The sequence below is a fragment of the Nothoprocta perdicaria genome, unplaced genomic scaffold (genome assembly GCF_003342845.1).
Source record: "Nothoprocta perdicaria isolate Ctin4 unplaced genomic scaffold, notPer1 scaffold_358, whole genome shotgun sequence".
NCBI lineage: Eukaryota > Metazoa > Chordata > Aves > Tinamiformes > Tinamidae > Nothoprocta > Nothoprocta perdicaria.
Window position 1 is genome coordinate 488,552 of NW_020455597.1, and position 19,181 is coordinate 507,732.

At 43.4% G+C, this 19,181-nt stretch overlaps 1 protein-coding gene across 1 annotated transcript in view; it reads left to right on the plus strand.

Moving 5' to 3' along the window:
• The window catches only part of CUL4A (cullin 4A), a 32,947-nt gene extending 19,022 nt beyond the window's left edge, over positions 1 to 13,925 (plus strand). Inside the window, exons 10-17 of the mRNA XM_026044287.1 lie at positions 1,513 to 1,623; positions 1,945 to 2,030; positions 3,026 to 3,133; positions 4,245 to 4,358; positions 5,496 to 5,601; positions 10,907 to 11,079; positions 11,956 to 12,108; positions 12,465 to 13,925. Of these exons, the coding sequence (XP_025900072.1) occupies positions 1,513 to 1,623; positions 1,945 to 2,030; positions 3,026 to 3,133; positions 4,245 to 4,358; positions 5,496 to 5,601; positions 10,907 to 11,079; positions 11,956 to 12,108; positions 12,465 to 12,560 (947 nt within the window). The 3' untranslated portion in view covers positions 12,561 to 13,925. The remainder of the gene's footprint in view (positions 1 to 1,512; positions 1,624 to 1,944; positions 2,031 to 3,025; positions 3,134 to 4,244; positions 4,359 to 5,495; positions 5,602 to 10,906; positions 11,080 to 11,955; positions 12,109 to 12,464) is intronic.
• Positions 13,926 to 19,181: the final 5,256 nt, after the last annotated feature.

Consider the following 19,181-nt stretch of genomic DNA (forward strand, 5'->3'; position numbering starts at 1 on the left):
AACTTTGCCTTTGGAGGTTGTTGAGCTGGAGACCTTTTACTGTCTGTGGGTGGAGAGCAAAAATTCAAGAGGTGGCTGGGGAAGGGTTGTGGGTTTTTTTTTTTTTTTTTTTTCTCTCCACACAACCATATCTCTAACCATAATCTCTCCACTAATGACAGAGACAGAAATATTAAACTTCCTCTTTCCAGCCCATGCTTCTGTATGCTGGATGCAGAGTATGTGAAGTGCTGGCAATGAAGAGCTTATTCCTCTTTTCTCACTGTGACTGAAGGTGCAGACAAAAGACTCAGAAAGGTTTACTGCTGTTTCACTGCTTYTGAAGTGCACTTCCCCAAAACACCTCCCTGTGCAAGTGAAAGCAGTTGCATCTGTGAGGAGGCTGTTTTTAAGTTGAATAGCAGGAACATGTATGGCAGCTGCATGCGGTTGTGAGCGAGGGGGAACCTGTGCCCTGTGCTGAATACGCAGGGAACACACAGGGATACCCAATTCTGTTTTAATTTCTGATGGCTGGGAGCTCTTTCCTCACAAAATCCAAAATACGGTAGAGCAGCCAAGAACCCAGTCTTTTCTGTTTGTTTATTTGTATTTTGTCAAACGCAAGTAGCATTGAGTGGAGATGGGAAAGGAATGTGGTAGCACTGGGATCTTGTCATGCAAAAAAAAAAAGAAGAATTCAGTCAGAAGCTGTGAACAGCTCCCTTACTCTTTCTGGTCCTGAGCCAAAGGCCCCATTTGCTTTTGGATAGCTGGYGTGCAAGGGGCTGGCCAGCAGCAGGCAGCAAGTTCCTGGGCACGGGACGTGCTGACARCAGCTCGACAGGGTGCCGTGAGGCTGCGAGTTAGGGCAGGAGGGATGGAGAGAGCCAGGGAGACTGGGAACCAGCAGGGCTTTCTCCTCCGGGACAAAGGGAGCAGGGGTCTCTGCGARGCGGTGGGATGGGACAAGGGGAGCAGGGGTCACGTTTTGCCTCTGCAGGGCGCCCCCATGTCCCCCTGCTGCCGGTGAAGGGGCTGTGGCCCCCGCGAGGCGCCAGCTCTGCGCCAGCCTGGGCTGCTTTTCTGCTGCAAAAGGTGACTGGCAGACCTGGTGAGAAGGTGCTGTTGGTTTCTGCTTGTCTTAGGCTTTTGAAGGTTATTCCTTAAATACAGAGGAGCCTTTCTGTTTTGATTTTAATAAACTATTRGAGACAAAATTTAGCACTGGAGGGAGAATGTTGTTTTGGGTCCAGGTCATTGCCTGTGCTTTGCAGCTGCTTCTGTGAGGAGTATAAGGCAGCACGTGCTCCTGACAAGAAACAAACAAACAAAAAAAGGAAAATAAACTAAGTAAATAATTCAAAGGTTAAGGRAAAAAAAAAGAATGCTCATCTGTTTGTTGTGTAGGGAGTATTGTTCTGCTGGTTGATATGTCAAGAGAAAGGATTTGTCTGCAAACCTCAATTACAATGGTGCAGAAACAATGTGTGGTTCATCTTGTGTTTTAATTTGGTTTCCATTTCCCTACAGGTAAAGATGTGTTTGAGGCATTTTATAAGAAAGACTTGGCCAAAAGACTACTGGTTGGGAAGAGTGCATCAGTAGATGCTGAGAAGTCCATGTTGTCAAAGCTTAAACATGGTAAGCGTCTTTATATGTGTTCAATTTTAATTACTCTTTGGCTTGTAGACCTGAATCCTKATTGTGTTTTTAAAAAGTGACAATCAGATCGGAAGCAGTAGCTGAGTGTATTGCAGCTTGTGCCATTCAGAGTGGGAGCCATAGGTTTGGCTTTCTGGAATTGTGACTGGTTCATCTAATGCACCTAGGAGGGAGGAGAGCGTGTGCCTCGCTGCAGGTGCTCTAGGGCTGGCGAACGGCGCTCAGCGCGCTCGGGTTAAGGCACTTCTCCCTCTGTGCCTCGCGGTGACTGTGGGACCTCTGCTTCCCTTTGTGTGACAGAGTGCGGCGCTGCCTTCACCAGCAAACTGGAGGGCATGTTCAAGGACATGGAACTGTCGAAAGATGTCATGGTTCAGTTCAAGCAGGTACGTTCAAGTCACGTGGGCTAAATATTCAGCTGAGATGGCAAGCGGATTGGTGTTGAACCCTTGTGTTAAGCTAAAATAAGASAAAAAGAACTTTGATCGTGTTCTTACCGAAGTCTCAGATTCTATTTATAGAACAGATAGTATTTATTGTATATCTATTCAGAGATGATCTTACTTTACAGTTCTATTTAAGTAAATTAAAGGCTAAACACTATGTAGGAATTTAGTTCTCTGTGACGTTTTCTTTAAAGGCCATTTTCTCTTTTTCTGTCGACTGTGGCTCTGTGAGTGGCCCTTTCCAGAAAGACTCCCTGCAGGTYACTAAATGCGCACAAATGCACCTGTGTGCACCTGAGCTTCCAAACAGCTGCTGCCAGAGATTAGTTGGAGGGAATAGAGTACATGTGCTTGCCCGCTCACGTTTTATCCTGAGCCTTTGTATTGTGGCCCTGTGAGGAATGGGTTAGGCAGGAGGAGGAGGAGGTCGACTGGGACAGTTGTTTTTGTGACAAAATCCTGTGTTTTCTCTCGTGGACTGCAGCACAACTTAACTGGTGCTACAGCCAAATTATAGAAAGGTGTGCAGTCTAGTACACCCCTAGTCTAGCAGACACGTGGGAGCCCAAGGGCATCATTTTGCCCTGATTCTGGTGAGGAGTTTTTGTTTTGCTTTGCCTGTATGTGATTAAAGTTCTTTCGACCTCCACACCTTCTCAAGACAGTGGCCTAGTGAACTCCTTAACCCTTGTTGTTCTGCTCTTGTTGCTTCCAGCCTCTCCCTATGTTTTGAAATGGCACTGCGGGTGTGTGGCAGAAAATAGATGTGACATTCAAAATCATCTTAGAGCAAATCAAGGGTGCGGCCTGCAGGAAATTTTATTTTTTCTATTATTTAAATTTCTAACTTAGATCAGATGCATGTATTTTCTAATTTATCAGACTGGAGCAGCATCCTTAAATTACTCCTTTTTTTTTTTTTTTTTGTATTCTAGTACATGCAGAACCAAAGTGACCCAGGAAATATAGACCTCACAGTAAATATATTAACTATGGGATATTGGCCAACATACACACCTATGGAAGTCCACTTGAATTCAGAGGTGAGTGTTTAAATTCTCCTTCTATATACTCTTCAGAGTGGAATCATAATCTCTGTCGTAGGGTGAATGAGTGCTCGCTGATTTTTTTTTTTTTTTCTGATAGGTGCTGAAGGTGTTTATCTTATTTTAGGGATTCCCTATTGAAATTGAAGAAAAAAAAAGTAGTAGCAGCTGCTAAAATGCATTTTTTAAGGGATTACATTTCACTTAACACATTTTTTCACCTTTTAAATATAATTGAAAATAATAATATTAAAATATTAAAATTAATATTAATATTAAAATATTAAAATTAATATTAAAATAACATTAATATTTAAATATTAAAATAATATTAAAAATATACCCTCTTTCTCATGGCACTCAAACACTTAGAAGTTTAAAAGTTCACTTAAGTCAATTTTTAACTTCATTGGTTAGGCATTTTGATCCTGCCAAAAGCTATGCAACTATCCTTAGATCTAAGATCTGTCCTTTGTTTCCTTTGATGTGTGTCCCAGAAAACTAGCCAATGCATTTGCCTGGCCCTGCCCTCGAAGAAACAATATTCTCAGATAGACAGAGTTTGCAGAGCTCATTTACAAAAAGAACTGCAAGCAAAATAGGTGTTTGGAGCCCTGCTCCCTGCAAATACGCTGCTGGCTCTGAAGCGCAGCGAGCCCGTAGCCCCCACGGCACCTTGGCCTCAGCTGCAGGCTGCTTAGAAGGGATCCAGCCTGAGCAGCGTGTGGTGGAAACCAGGAGTAAAACTCCCTTCCTTGGAAACCTGTGGAGGATGTTAAGGGCTGGAATCGGACTTTATTGGAACAAACCGTGAGAAGAACTTGGAAACAGATGGTAATAGTCAGTATTATAGATGGGAGGTGTRTGATGATGTTCGGTTTTTTGGTCTTGTGACTTCTTTTTCAGTTGTGAAGCCYGTCAGTGTACAGTAGTACGGGTGCACCTGGAAGCAGAATTTGGCTTTTGTTTTTACTTTTCTGCACAGAAACACTTAGGAAACAGAGTTTCACGAAACTTGTTGAGAAGAACAGAAGAAGTAACATGGGAAGGCACCCACCGTTGCAGCGCTGGAATAGCACTAATAAACTCTTGTCTCTTTGCTTGRCAGATGATTAAGCTTCAAGAGGTATTTAAGATGTTTTACCTGGGAAAACACAGCGGACGAAAGCTCCAGTGGCAGACCACTTTGGGGCAYGCTGTCCTAAAAGCAGACTTCAAGGAGGTAAGTTTGCTTGTTTAAATGCTTAAGCAGTTGGTATTAACTTTAAATCAGTTATTTGGAATCCAGTTGTGTTTTTGTTGTTGTTTTTTTTGCTAAAAGCAATGGAATTTGAATGGAAAAGCACTTTTTTTTTATTAAAACAAAATCCTACCTAAATACAAGAGCAAGATGGTTGTTTTCAATAATAAATGTATCTGTTTGATAYGATATGTTGCTCATTCAAGTAAAGGAAGTGATAATCAAGCAGGACAGTACTGAAAGAAATGCAGCATCTCTTTTATTTAATATGGAATTATTTTAAGTGGTATTTTCAAGGAAATACTGATGGCATTTTTAGAATGCTTCAGCAATACAAAAATCCACTGGAGGGTTAGTGATGTAATGACTGAAGCCAAAATTTAAATGTTTGCTGACTTTATTAAGGTTTAAATAACCACATTGTTTCTTAATGTGCCTTTTGCTTTGTCTCACCAAACATTTTGCATTTTACTAATGCAGTGTAACTGAACCAAAGCAGAGACGAGAAAAATATTTTAGTAAGTCACTCCAGTTTGAAACCTGGAAGCTGTGGCTGCAATTAGATGTGGTTGTTGATTGGCAATAGGTAATTACTGTACACAGTTCTTACATCTGTCTGAGGAGTTTGACTTACCGGTCTCCTTTTCACTGCCTATTTATGCAAACATTGCACTACAGATAAAATGTCACTGTATAGCACAGTGAATCAAAGTGAACTTTTGGTTCTTTTAATCCAATCCTGAGATATAATGTATTAGTTTGCTCATTGCTATGAGGAGAAGCACYAATTAGAGATTCGCCACAGAGGACAGCAAAGCCAGAATTTCTTCTCTTGTAACTTAAAGAAGTATCGTGTCAGTTAAGGACTGGGTCATTCAAATGGCCTTATGGTGTGTGCTTTATTACTGCTGGTAGATTAGCAAAAAAAGGATTCTTAAAAATATACTCTATTCTTGATATTGCATTCAAGCATAATCTGTGTGATTGACATTCCAAAATGTACATTTTCTATTTCTCCAGAAATAAATTTCAGAGAAAGCTTCTGTAACTTGACAGAATTTTGAGATACAATAGMAAATGCTCAAGGTGTGACTTTTTATTTGGTATTTTCTCTTTTAGGGGAAAAAGGAGTTTCAAGTATCACTCTTTCAGACACTAGTGCTGCTTATGTTTAACGAAGGGGATGAATTCAGTTTTGAAGAAATTAAAATGGCCACTGGCATAGGTAGGAAAAGCACTCTGTGATTCTTAAATATTTGTGTTGAGTGATGAATTACCAAGTATGAGTCTGCATGTAAAGGCCACATTTTAAGAAGTTTGCTGTGATTATTCAGAGAAGCTTCAGGAGTCAATGGCACAGGCAGGCCTAGAGAGGTGAACAGAACACACTGCTGCTAATTCCTAGTGCATAAAACAACAYTTCATAAAGTTGCTAGTAAGAGAGGCATAGCGTGCCATTATTAGCAACCCATCAGTTTTATAAAATACATCACTGCAATTCTTAAAATTCACATCACGATTTAAAAATTAGTTTTCTGTACATTTTGTTTTAGTTCTATTACAGTTTCAAATGTGGTTTATTTTTCAGCGATCTATTGTAGAACAGCATTATTGTGGAGAGAGTGATAGGAGAATGTTGAACTGTTCTGAGAGGTTGTACACGTATTTTCCATCACTGTGGCAGGAGTGCTCCTTTTGCAATAGGAACACTAGTATCCTTTTGCAACAGGATACTTCATATCTGAAKGTGGAAATGACCTAGAAATGATGAAAACCATAGTCATCCTTTTACGCCTCTCCTCTCTGTACTCTTTGATTGTTTATTTTGATAATTTTCACTCTTGCTTGAAATGATTGCAATCACTAGCATTTACATGGGGGGGAAAAAAAAAAAAACCATACCAAACTCCAGCATGTCTTTACTTCCTGGCACTTCTGCATCAACTGGCAGTCCATCCCAGCAGCCCTTTCCGTGCTGAATCTTAAGCTCAGCCCACAGCACAGCTGCTGCAGGAGTGTGTGCCCACGCACACAAGTAGTGCGTCAAGGAGTCCGCTGCACAGGACACTGCAAAACCCACCTTTCCAGGACCTTGGAAATTCCCACAGCTGGGAAAGGCCCGTTTCCAAAGGTGTCCATGTACAGCGTGCTCCAGGCTGCCAGTTGCTTGGCCACCCGTTCCAGCGGGGCCCCGGAGCGGGAGGCTGGCGCTGGGGCAGGACGAGCRGGCACGGGGCAGCCCGGGACTCATGTCAGCCTTCGTCTTGCACTGCTCTTCCTCAGGGCTTCTGCTCTGGCCACCCRGCAGCCACACATACTGTGTGCACATCCATTACATTGCAGAGCAATGAGGGATTACTTTCCTTACCCTGTTTTTAAGGCAGCTGGCTAGAATCGATTCCTGAGCAGCGCTGTGCTTGGGAGCTACTTGATTTACTACTTTGAGCGTCGCGTCTGTGTTTACCTCTTTATGGGCAAATGGCACAGGAATGCACTCCATGGGGACAGTCTGTGCCCTCCGAGTTCCCTCGGGGCCGGGATGGTTCCTGTTACCACGTGGTCCTGTTGCTCAGYGGTACCCTGTCAAAGGCAGCTGTCCCGACTAGTTGGAAAAGAACAGGCAGTTTTCAAGAGAACAGCTAAATTTGTGAGTTTGTGATTCAGCTGCCTGGCAAATGGATTGCGAGGAGCGGAGGTGATGGCAGCTGGGCTTGAGACAACACTCAGGTGAGCAGAGGTTGGTCCAGCCTCCTTGCAGGGTACAAGTAAGGACCTGTAGGGCAGCATTTATCAACATGGTGTAAGTGAGGTTGGTTTGTTTGTTTGTTTTTGTCTTCTAATGTGGTAGAACTGGGAAGCATTCCAAGAATTAGGAACAAGGATTGAAGAGGTGGATCAGCTTCTCTGGGAGGAAGAGTATCTTAGGACTAAACTAAGTAGACCAAATGGTAGATAGAAATCAATGAGAAAGGATTGACTTCCTTACTCAGGGAAGAACTAGAGGGAATTGAATGAATCGGGGAGATGATGGACACAAACTGAACAAGAGCGTTTCTTGCACAGGAGCAGTAAGCTCTGCAGCTCTTGATCACAGTCCGTTAGGAAAGCGAGAAGTTCACAGGGATCGGGGGCAGGTTCAGGGAAGAGCTGGACACTGAAGGTCTCTAAGTGCATAGAAACACCTCTAAGGCTCAGGAAATTCCAGAGCCTTAAAGAATTGGAGACTTAGGGAGCAATAGGTTGAGGAGAAAAGAAAGATCAGGAGAGCATCCTGTATTTTGTCACTGGTCTGGATGGGCTTCCTGACAGAGGATGTCGCCTCTTCATTTCTAAAGACTGGGGGATACTGAAACTCCCAGTTCTGAAGAATCCTTCACAACTGTATCTAATCCTTCCTTTTACCTCAATATTTATGTGTACCAGGTTTTTCTGGGACTGTACMGTTTTTATGTAATGGATGGATTTAGTCTGAGCCCTTGCACTCTGCACAGTGGTGTTTACTGCRGAAGTGTTGGGAGAGCCACCCCATACCATAATTTAGGGGGAAAGAGGGAATAAGACATCTCAARTTGGAATATCTTTAAAACAAGACTGTACATGAAACAGTGGATTAGACCAACACCATCTGACAATAAAAGGGCAGAAGCTTTACAGGAACTTCCCAGGRTAAATACTGGATTAATCTGTGCAGTTCACAGTTTGTGAGCCTTGGTGCGGRAGTGAAGGCGAGTGACAAGTGCAGTGCAATTAAATGTCCTGCAGCAGTTCTGCAGATTGCTGCAGTGTAGCAGGCTTGGAATAGTGGAATTGCTGGGCTTGGGCATTAGTGTGTGTGTGTACATTCCTAAATATATAAATATTTTAGGGAAAAGGCAGCATGATCTTTGTGGTACATGAATTCCCKTTAAACTGTTTGCAAGCCTATTGCACCATCATAATTGTGTGCTCAGATTTTTAGATGATCTTGGTAAGAATCCATCACGGGCGCTTAAATTAAGTGCTTGCAGTTTGAGAGGAGTCTCTCTTGTTGATGAGAGATTGGTTAAAAGACAGGAAACAGCAGGTATAAAAGCAGGGCAGCTTTCACAGTGAAAGGAAGCTCCTAATTGGGATTCCCATGTAATTATTTAGTATAGTCATCAATGATCTGCAAAAGAGGTTGAATATGGAAGTGAGAGAATTTGATGCTGATGGAAACTTCCTGAGGAGGGTCAAAGCTAAAACTTCTGGAGAGGGTGCAAAAGGATCTYGCACTGTAGGACTGCAGGGAGCTCAAGTAACGCCTGGTGCTGATGATATAAGAAGTCGTCCACCCGAGGCAAGGAGTAGTTTGAGGCCATGTACAGTGATTTGACTTTGTAAGATATTACAGCTCGGGAAATGATCATTGCCTTCCCTGAAAGCATGAGCTCGAAGTGTGTCAGTGATCAGAAAAATAAACAGCATGCCAGAAAGTTTATAAATAAATAMATAAAAACTTACTGAGTGCTGCATAAATTCCATCTTGAAAGGAGTGTAGTAGATGAGGACAAAGAAGGATGAAAATAAATAYTGAAGGTATAGAACARTTCTGGTGCAGGGAATGGAGCGTTCATCTTGTACATACATTTGGGACATGGGAATTTGGAGAGGGGAAGAAGAAGAAACAGAATTGCCTGTAGCACTGTGCATGGTCAGGAGGGGATGGACAGTGAGCTCTGCAGCCGGCCCCGAGCGAGGATCCTGTCGCATTCTGGCTTCTGCGTCGCTCCGTAGCCAAGTGCGAGGGCAGGCGCCACGCGGGATGGGACAGGACGGGATGGACACACTGGCCCAGCCCATCCTGCAGCCCCGGCGCCCTCCCTGTCCTCTCCCGGAGCCGAGGTGCCCTCGGGCAGGGACAGCAGCCCCGCTGCCCGGCCCCGGGGTCCTGCACCCACCCTGACTGTAAAGGTGATAATAAATTGTATCCTGTTACTTCATCTGTTCCCGTGGACATCCTATTGTATGAGCCTYGGGGATAAGGTAGTGGAAACCTGGATGTAAAGCATGGGGCATTTTCCAGTGTTACAAAAAAACCCTAACAACTACAACCCCCCCAATAAATATATAAATAACAACTTTGATGATTATTCTCTTTTTGCATCAGCCTTAGCGGCCGTTTCTCTCGGGTGCCTCAGGTACAGCAGTCCCGTCTCCTCACCTGCCTTGTCGACTGCAGCCTGAGAYAGGGTCAGATAAGTCAGATACCTGCTCCTTTCTCTCAAAAGTTGTTTGAAATTGTTTTTTAAAGAAAATGACAGGCCTGTGTGGCACAAAGCAGCAAGATGGTGAGAGTTAAAGCTTTCCAAAGCTTTCCGTTGCCTAGAAGTAGGCCCTTCAAGGAATGAAAMCCTGCCAGTGGTTTGTGTCAGTGCTGCACATAGCAGGACAGGACAACTAGGGCCAGAGTGCCACTTTTCTGACATTTTGTTAGGTTTTTTTACCACTTCATTATCTACTGCATAATATTTTAAAAGAGATTAATATGGGTATTAATTGACCATAGCAGGAACTTGTGTTTTTTGGGCACTGTGGCAATAAACTATGTGCAGTCTCTTTCAAATTATGAGATTACTGCCTACGAAGGAGCTACAACCAGAAAACGTAGAGACTGTGCCTTGAAGAAATGGCATTTGCTTCCTCCATGGGCACTGTGGGGGGATCCCCACTTTTTGGGTCGCGCTGCCTGATCGCAGCCCGYGTGCCCTGCCTGCTCCCGTGGGCTCTAAGGCGGCTCCAGCATGTGGAGGGAGTGACGGGCACGTGCCGGCTCCTCGCCCCCCGGCACCACCTCCTGCCTTTTGGCTACTACAGGGAACGGAAAGAAATGAGCGACACGTTCCGTGGGAATGTGAACGTGGAGCTAGGAAGTCCAGGAGGGTGAGAGTGTGGGTCTTTTATTTCTTGTTCAGTGCTAGATTGCAAAGCCTGCGTTTCAGTTCTTGGGCTGCAGCTCTGCTCAGGGGATCGGAGGCTTTTGGTGATGACGCTTATGTTGTCAACAAAACTGTTTTGGACATTTTATGTGCCATGCCATATAGGGGGCAGATGTTTTTAGACTTCATTTTATCTTTTTGTCCAAATGATTTGAGTTTCAAATCTTAAAAAATTTTCCTCGACCCTTCGTTTTCACTGCTTTTCTGTTGTGGGGGCTTTTGTGTCTGTAATGACTGTTCTAACGAAGCACCTACTTGCCAGCTTGGACTTCTTGTTTTGTTGCTGTTTGTTTGTTTTCTTCCTGGTATGTAATATGAACTCTCTTCTGATATTACTTTGGGCAGAAAACTCACCGTGATGGTTGTTCCTGACCTACACTATTCTGTGCATGCTCTTAATATCTTTGCATCAAGTAATAAGACCAAAATTGAAGGATGTAATTTGTATCACGTAATTAGAACTTAGTTAGAAGTGAACAAAATTGTTGTACTTACATTTTCAGATGAATTGTGTCAAACTTTTCCTGTTAATCATTTGGCCTTCTCTCTCCTTTACTTTGAACTTCTTCACAGAGGACAGTGAATTAAGAAGAACCTTGCAGTCTTTAGCCTGTGGAAAAGCACGAGTATTGATTAAAAATCCAAAGGGAAAGGATGTAGAAGATGGAGACAAATTCATGTTTAATGGTGACTTCAAGCATAAATTGTTTAGAATAAAAATAAATCAAATCCAGATGAAAGAAACAGTATGTATTTTCCTCTCTTTCTGTTTGCATTCATTCTGGTTAAATTGACTGTTTATCTACATGTCCCACCCGAACAGATGGAAGTTCTGCCTTTGCTGCTGTAACTTTCGTGTTTGGAGAAAGAGGTTTTTCATCTTTGTGGTGGCCAGAATGATCAGGGCTCACAGAGGCAGGAAAGATTATAACTTYTACTGATTTGTTGTTGTTTTTGTGAAAGATTTCTTTCCTGCATTTGTGCCCRTTTCTGTAACTGATACACTCTTACAAATGTTTCAGTCCATCTTAGAAGTTTTCACGGGATGGATTAAGTTGCTGGTACTGTATTAAAATTCGTGAATAAAATACTGCAATATCRTCTTTTTATATTTATATATACACACACACACATAAAATGTGAGAAAGTTACTGTAATGGGATTAACTATGCTTTTGCAGTGGATGTTTTTGCTGGACTTGAATTCCAGTCAGCTTGGCATTAGCTGACATGTTTTAATTAATGTTCTTTCTGTTCTGTCTTTTCATATTTAAATCCCTAAAAACAAACTCAACTTAAGCAGTTTTCTACAGAATAATACTATATTTGGGCTGCTATGTCTTACATATTTTAATATTAATTGAATTCTTGAGGTTTTTTTAAAAGAACATTGATTCAGTATAAGATGTATGTGACTTTATTTTCCTTTCCATTATCTTTATCTTTGGCTTGCTGTAGCAGTATTCTTCAGTATTCTTAGTTCTTGGTGTACAGCGATGCGTATGTCTGCCTCAAAAACAGACATGAATAAGTATGTTTTGCTTAATTGAAAAGATGAAATATAGATTTTTTTTTTAATAACATGAAAAGTGATGTGATGTGTGGTGTTGAATTGTTCCTTAGGTGGAAGAACAAGTCAGCACAACTGAAAGAGTATTTCAAGACAGACAATATCAGATTGATGCTGCTATTGTAAGAATAATGAAGATGAGGAAGACGCTTGGTCATAATCTTCTTGTTTCTGAATTGTATAATCAGCTGAAATTCCCAGTAAAGGTATCTTGTTGTGTTTTGTTTTTATTCAAACAATCCTAGAATTATCTAGAAATATGCAATATCCTTTTCAGTTCCATGAGAGTTAAGTAATTAGAAAAGTAGTATCTGAATCAAATGTAAAAATGCAGGTTTTAAAATGAGTACATTAGCAGAAGTGAGACCCAGAGTATCAGTGACTTCTTATCTGGAACTCATTGTTTGAATTTTGGTTGTGTGTGTGGGTTTTTTTTTTTTTTTAACATGGTGTATTTTCTTATATATATATTTTAGAAGTCCTCTTCTTGTAGATAAAATATACAGTCTTACCTTTGTTACCTTACCTTTGTTAACTTTACTAATCTCACCTTTTCTTGTAGCCTGGAGACTTGAAAAAGAGGATTGAATCTCTCATTGACAGAGACTACATGGAGAGAGATAAAGACAACCCCAATCAGTATCACTATGTTGCATAATGGAGAGGAAGTCCTTTTATATACAAACAAGAAAAAATCAAGAAAACAACAAAATCATCCAAATATATCTTCTGGATACTGGATACCTATGCTGTTCCAGACTTTACTATTAGCAGATTTCAGGTTGATATATATTACTCAACCAGCTGCATGCACTGCTATGGAAGAGAAGCAAAACGATGCATTAATTGGATCACGTTTGTCAAGACTACTTAAGTAATTTTAAATATCACATTTTGATTTCTTTTAGTTACTTCTTTTGTTCTTTGGRAATCTTGGAAAAATTGTTTATACAGTTTTCTTCAACAGCGTCATTGCAATTGGATGGAAAGGTAAAATTACTGATGTAAGAAATGCTTCTGTGATTGATGCAAGTCTGGTTTATTCAGGTGTGTGTTCCTGACTGTGCATCCATGGAGCCCCTATATGCTGCATTCTTTAGCTACGGTGACAACCTGGGTAACTTTTTACAAATCCTTAACTGAAGAACACTTACGTACAAGCAGTGTTGTTGAAATACACTGAATTTTGGAAATTATGCACCGTGAATACTCTTAATCTTGTATTCATTCTGTTTGCTTTCAAATGATGATGAACTTCAGTCTGGTTTGGATAAATCAGGTTTTGAAGTGAGATCCTTGAAGTGCCAAGAGGACAACTGTGTTCATGTGTGTAGTGAGCTGTCTGATTATTTAGCTCAGATAATTACTTGTGGATTATGATTTTATTACTACTTTTGCTGGTTTGGGTGGCAATTAAGATTTGAGTCAGAGGCCCTACCTCATTTTAGGGCAACTAGTTTTTATCACTGTTTATGTAATTGCCGTAAATTTAGGTTTGCCTTTGAAGTCGCATACAGGGAAACTACTGTACAGTGTGCTCCACTTAAAGATAAAAAATAAATTAAAAGGAGAGAAAAGACTTTTTTAAAAAATAAAGACTTTTACGGTCTTGATKCTCTGAAAGCATAGTTTTTGTCTTGAATGACTAAGGCTTTTGTGAGTACTTTGTTACATATTGTATATATGTAAGTTGATTTGAATTAAAGAATGGAAGACATTGTAGAGCTGTTAGATAATTGTAATTAAAAGGAAGATACTTTTGTGGTAATACTTGCAAGCTGCTGCTTATTTTCAGGATTTGCATAAAAGTGTGTTTCATTCTGATAAAGAGCTACCAAAGGAGTTTGATCATGGCATAGTGAGAATTTAACTGAACACTATTTTTGTTGAGAGATACCATGCAAAGTTTATGTACCATGGGGTTTGTGCATCAATTAAAAAGCCACCCTCTCTTCTTAAAATAAACCCTGCTAAAAATTGACATCTCATTAGTTTACGTATCAAAGTCCTCGTTTTGTCATCTGTCATTAATTGTATTSCATTCTTTTGAATTATTTTCAGTCCCTTTGTGTTTAGAAACTAAACCTGTGTTTAGTTTACTGTATTTAAAGCATATTTAATATTGTAATTTAATGTAGACTTATTTTAATATTTGAATCTTCAGTTAATTCAAATAAAAACTTTGATGCATATTGAGTGTTACTTCCCGTAGCCTTTGCGAATGTGAAGTGCACGTATGCAGAACGTGGCCCGGAGTTAATTATAACCCTCATTGCTTATGGAACCCCCCCCAGCTCCATCTTGCTTCATTTTGTGTTTAGAGTAGATCCAGTATATGCCTCACTGAAGTAGAAAGGGCAGAATTATATATATATATAGGACATATATAATATATATATATATTATATAAAAATGAAGTAAATATGTCCTCTGTTCCCTTTCTGAGCCCAAACTTCCTCGTTCAGGTGCTTTAAACTTCAGCCTCGGGCCTGAACTGCCATCTGATTATAGCAATTAAAACTGCATTGTTCCCTGAGCAGTGGAAATTCTCAGGTCTGTGTGTGACGTGTGGCTCCGTTGTGCTGTGCTTGCCCCTCTCCTGCTCCCTGCTGCTGGACTAACTGGAGCAGCAGTGCTGGGGAGGGCTCTTCTCATCAGTGCTGCCTGCTCTTGGGAGCAGGGATCCTCCTTCTTCATCCCCCTGCTGATTTCTGCCCGCCCCCTCATCCTCACACCATTGCTGCAGATTTTACTTCTCTAAATTGGTCTGAAAACGGCCTCAGAGGTTCGGAAGCCYTGGGCCACCTCATCACACGACTCTCTCACATGACCCTGTTCTTAATCYGGCTTCCTCCTATTCCTCCTCCTAGGATTTTGTGCTTGCTAAACAAACAAGCAGTTTAGTACCTCATTATTTAGTTTACCAGTCAGGTAGTCACTATTTCATAGCAAAACAGCTGCATTTGATGGCTTTTTGACAGCTGCTGATACAATCTGGCTGCCTATCCTCTTCTGATCAGTTGTTGGTTTGATGCTGCCTCTTTGGTTCGCTCTGTCTGTGGGTGTAATTGTGCCTACGGGGCAAAGGTGCCTCTCTGTTTTTGCTGGAACATCACCTGACGTTGAAGATAGCAGCGTGTGGCAAAGTAATAAATTTTCTCTGCAGCACATCCGTGTTCAGTAGAAAGAGTCTTGAAAAGTGCCTGGACCTTGGCAACACAACATCCCTTAGAGCAGACTGTATGGCAACTTCTATGGAAGGAGCGGGGAGAAAAAAAAAAAAAAAAAAAACAATCAGGCTGGGATGCAGGTATGGGACTTTCCTAAATCCTAGCAAAATGTACTAACTTTTTGGCTTAATTTATTCAGACATATGCATTTCATCTACTGAAAGCAGAAGAGAAACACAAAACAGCCCTCCCACCTAGGATGCCCAGTCACCTACGTGAGGCTTCCTGAGCAATGGGACGGGCTGTGGGCACACAGCTTGAGGGCTGGCGCTTGCAGGGAGCTTCCCAAGTCCTGCAATTCAACCTTTCCTTCCCMACCACGCCCCGGCTCTTGCTGCCCACTGCCTGTGTCCTGCTGCTCCTGGCTCGGTACCTCAGCTGCCCCGGCAAGGCCTTTACTGGCGCCGGAGCTGCCCTCGGGCTCCTTTGGCCTGCTTCACATTCTTTCTGTGTTCCGAATCTCCCTTTTTTCTGTGTTCCGAATCTCCCTTCTGGGTGGGGCTGCGTGCACTATCTATCTGGGGAAAAAAAAAATACTTTCAGACAAGTGTTTTAGGGTATCAATGTTACACGCATATAGATTTATCTGTACATTTACAAGCTTGGACAGCTGTTCAAGGTAGAGCAGACTCTGCTGTCCGGTTGGTTATTTGTTCCAAGGGAGTCTCTGTGGACAGAAAAAATAACTCTGTGAGGTTTCTTCAGCAAAAGGCTTCAGAAAAATGGGAGTCGATTCTTCCCTGGTAGGAGCTCTCAGTCTGTATATCGTCCTCCATGCTGGTATTTGGCCTTAAGGCTGCAGCACACTGTGTGCCACGTAACTTGCCTCTGTGTCCCCTGGCCTCTTCCCACCTTCTTCCCAACTGCAGCTGCTGTGCATCCCTGGCTCTCCAACAGGCTGGAATTGTGTGGGTGCTGAGGGGCACAGGTACCCTTTCCCTTCACGGCAGCACTAACCCGCATCTTCGTGCTCTCTCTCTAGACTGTTATTTATGGCATTTTTTAAGTTATTGAATGGTGAGACAAATGTCCAACAGGGCTGCACAAGAGGCAGTTCATTAGGAAAACAAGCTAACAATTCCTACATTAATACTTTTACTGAGATTACTAYGCAGTTTCTACACCACTGCGGCTCTCTGTGTTTCTACATACTGATTTTATGCTATAATGTTGTTGCTTTATGCACTTTACAGATTTATTTTCAATGGTGGTAGTCCAAACACCAACTTTTTTCAAATTGCAAATGACTCCGAAGTTTTAGTAGAGGTGCAGACCACTAAGCCTGCCTAAGCCTGACTAGGGGACCTCCAATCTTTTTATTTCTTCTAGGCAGCCCACAGATCTGCCCCCCCACTTCTCAATGTGGGCTCCAAAAAAAGTCATTAAAAAATTAGAGCAGCCGCCGTCCCACCTCCCGTGACCTCRGCTCCTCTGCAGATGAGTCAGTGAGGCACTTGACCGGAGCTGATCCTTACATCCGTTTTAAAGCTGAGTAACTTCTGCTTTTGGGGACACATGGGGAGAATAAATGCACTGCAGGAATAAAAGCAAACAAGCAGCCATAAAACGTCTGTGTCTCTTACAGTATTAAGAAAGAAATGTATTTTTGTTGTGGCCACATTGAAAAAGGCAGATCCACAAGGCGCACTGAGGASCTAATGCTCTTCTCTAGGGTAGTTTGGGAAAACAGGGAAAACGGAACAGAGCCAGAAGGTAATCAAGCTAAAACTGACTAATGGCTGCCTACATTGCATTTCAGTTTGGTTTTAAGTACAAATGGAGGCAGGCAGCTCAGGGGCACAGTGATTTCCACCTCTGAGGTGCTGCATCCAGAGCACAGCGCAGGGAGCACAGCAGGGAAACGGGAGCCAGCGTGAGCAGGCAGAAACACGCGGTTATTGGCACTCTGTCTAATGGTGCTAAAAATAGCATTTCGGCAGTGAAGTAAACACTTGGGAGGTATATACCTCCCGGGAGAAAGGATATACCCTTAGCAGCAGAGGTAAGAGGGAGAATTGAATTACGCAGCATCATACGCCCGGGCTCTGCATCCCCCTTGCTGTGTTAACATCTGACAATGCTGATAGTGATAATATAGACAAACTTACCCATTACTTACCCATTTTTCCCCTAGTTTTCTCAAAAAATAGTGGTTTCTCAAAACTGCTGTGTATAAAAACACGCGAGAACATCAGAAGCTACTTTACGTAGCTTTACCCATACAACACTTTCCCCCACACAACCACAATGTTGCCCGTATGACTGCAAGTTCTAACCTAAGCAAGGCGCCTGTGCTCCCCCCTTTGCTGCCTTTACACTCAGCGGCAGGAAACTGGCCCCAAAGGAGCCCCGATTCCGGGGCTTTAACTGCGGAGCGCCAATTCCAGGGGATTTAACTGCGGAGCGCCGATTCCAGGGGGTTTAAGGTCCAGCCAAGGGCGCCCCATGCCCGGCTCCAGCGCGGCCYGGGGGCCGCAGTGACCGGCCCTGCTCTCGGCAGCGCAGCCTTCGCCGGGCCGCGGGCCCCGCCACCGCTGTGGCGACAACCACAAACGCCCACGGGCTGGTGTGCACGCACACGTGCAACACGTGTGTTGTACACTGCACCCACCCAGCACACACGTGTGCAATGGGTGTGTCAGACACACCGCGTGCCTGGCACACGCGCACGGGTGCAACACGTGTGACGTACACACTGCATACCACACGTGTTATACACACCAAATACCTGGCACGTTATACACACTGCCTACCCTGCACACACACATGCAGCATGTGTTATACACACCACATACCCCAAACACACGCGTTACATACACTACATACGCAGCACACACGCACACAAGTTATACACACTGCATACACAACACGCACAATGCACACCACATACCCACACACACTCATACAACACACGTGCTGCACACACCACACACCTGGCACACGCACGTGTTATACACGCCACACAAACACACATTATACACACCACATACCACACACATGTAACACGTTATACACACCACAAACCCTAAACATACCTATGTTATACACACCACATACCCAGCACACACACTGCATGTCACACACACTATACACACCACGTACCCAGCACACACACATTATATACACGTGTTATACACACTGCACACCACACACACATTATACACACCATACACACACACATTATATACATCACATACCCAGCAAACACTCACATGTAACATGTTATACACACCACAAACCCTAAACATACCCACGTTATACACACCACATACCCAGCACACACACATTATACACAGTGTATGTCTCACACACACTGTACACACCACATACCCGACACACATTATATACACACTGCACACCACACAAACACACATTGTACACACCATATACCACAGTTATATACATCACATATGCAGCACCCACACACATGTAACACACCTTATCCACACCACATACCCAGCACACACACGTTATGCACACTGCATACATGTCACACACACACTATACACACCACATACCCGGCRCACAAACATTATATACACGTTATACACACTGCACACCACACATTATACACCCCATATACCACACACACATTATGTACATCACATACCCAGCACCCACACACACGTAACACACATCATACACACCGCACCCCCAGCACACACGGTTATACACACCACACACACGTTACACAGGCCGCACTCCCAGCACACACGGTGCACACACGTATGTACACGCACACACCCCTATGGCGCGCCAGAGGCGCCACACGCACCCGCTCGAGTGCCTACAGGCAGCTATAGGCGCTCCGGGGCCGTGTTTACATAGGCGCTATTTACGTGCGCGCAACGGCCGGGCCGGGCCGGCTGTGACAGGGCCGCACCGCTCCAGGGCGCAACGGCCGCAACGGCCGCAACGGCCGCCACGAACGCCCCCCGCCCCCCGCCGCTCTCGCGAGACTTCCCCGCGCCGCCCCCTCCCCCATCGCCGGGGTCTCCGCTTCGCTCCGCGGGCGGGTCACGTGCGAGCGGCCGGGCGGGGCGGTGACG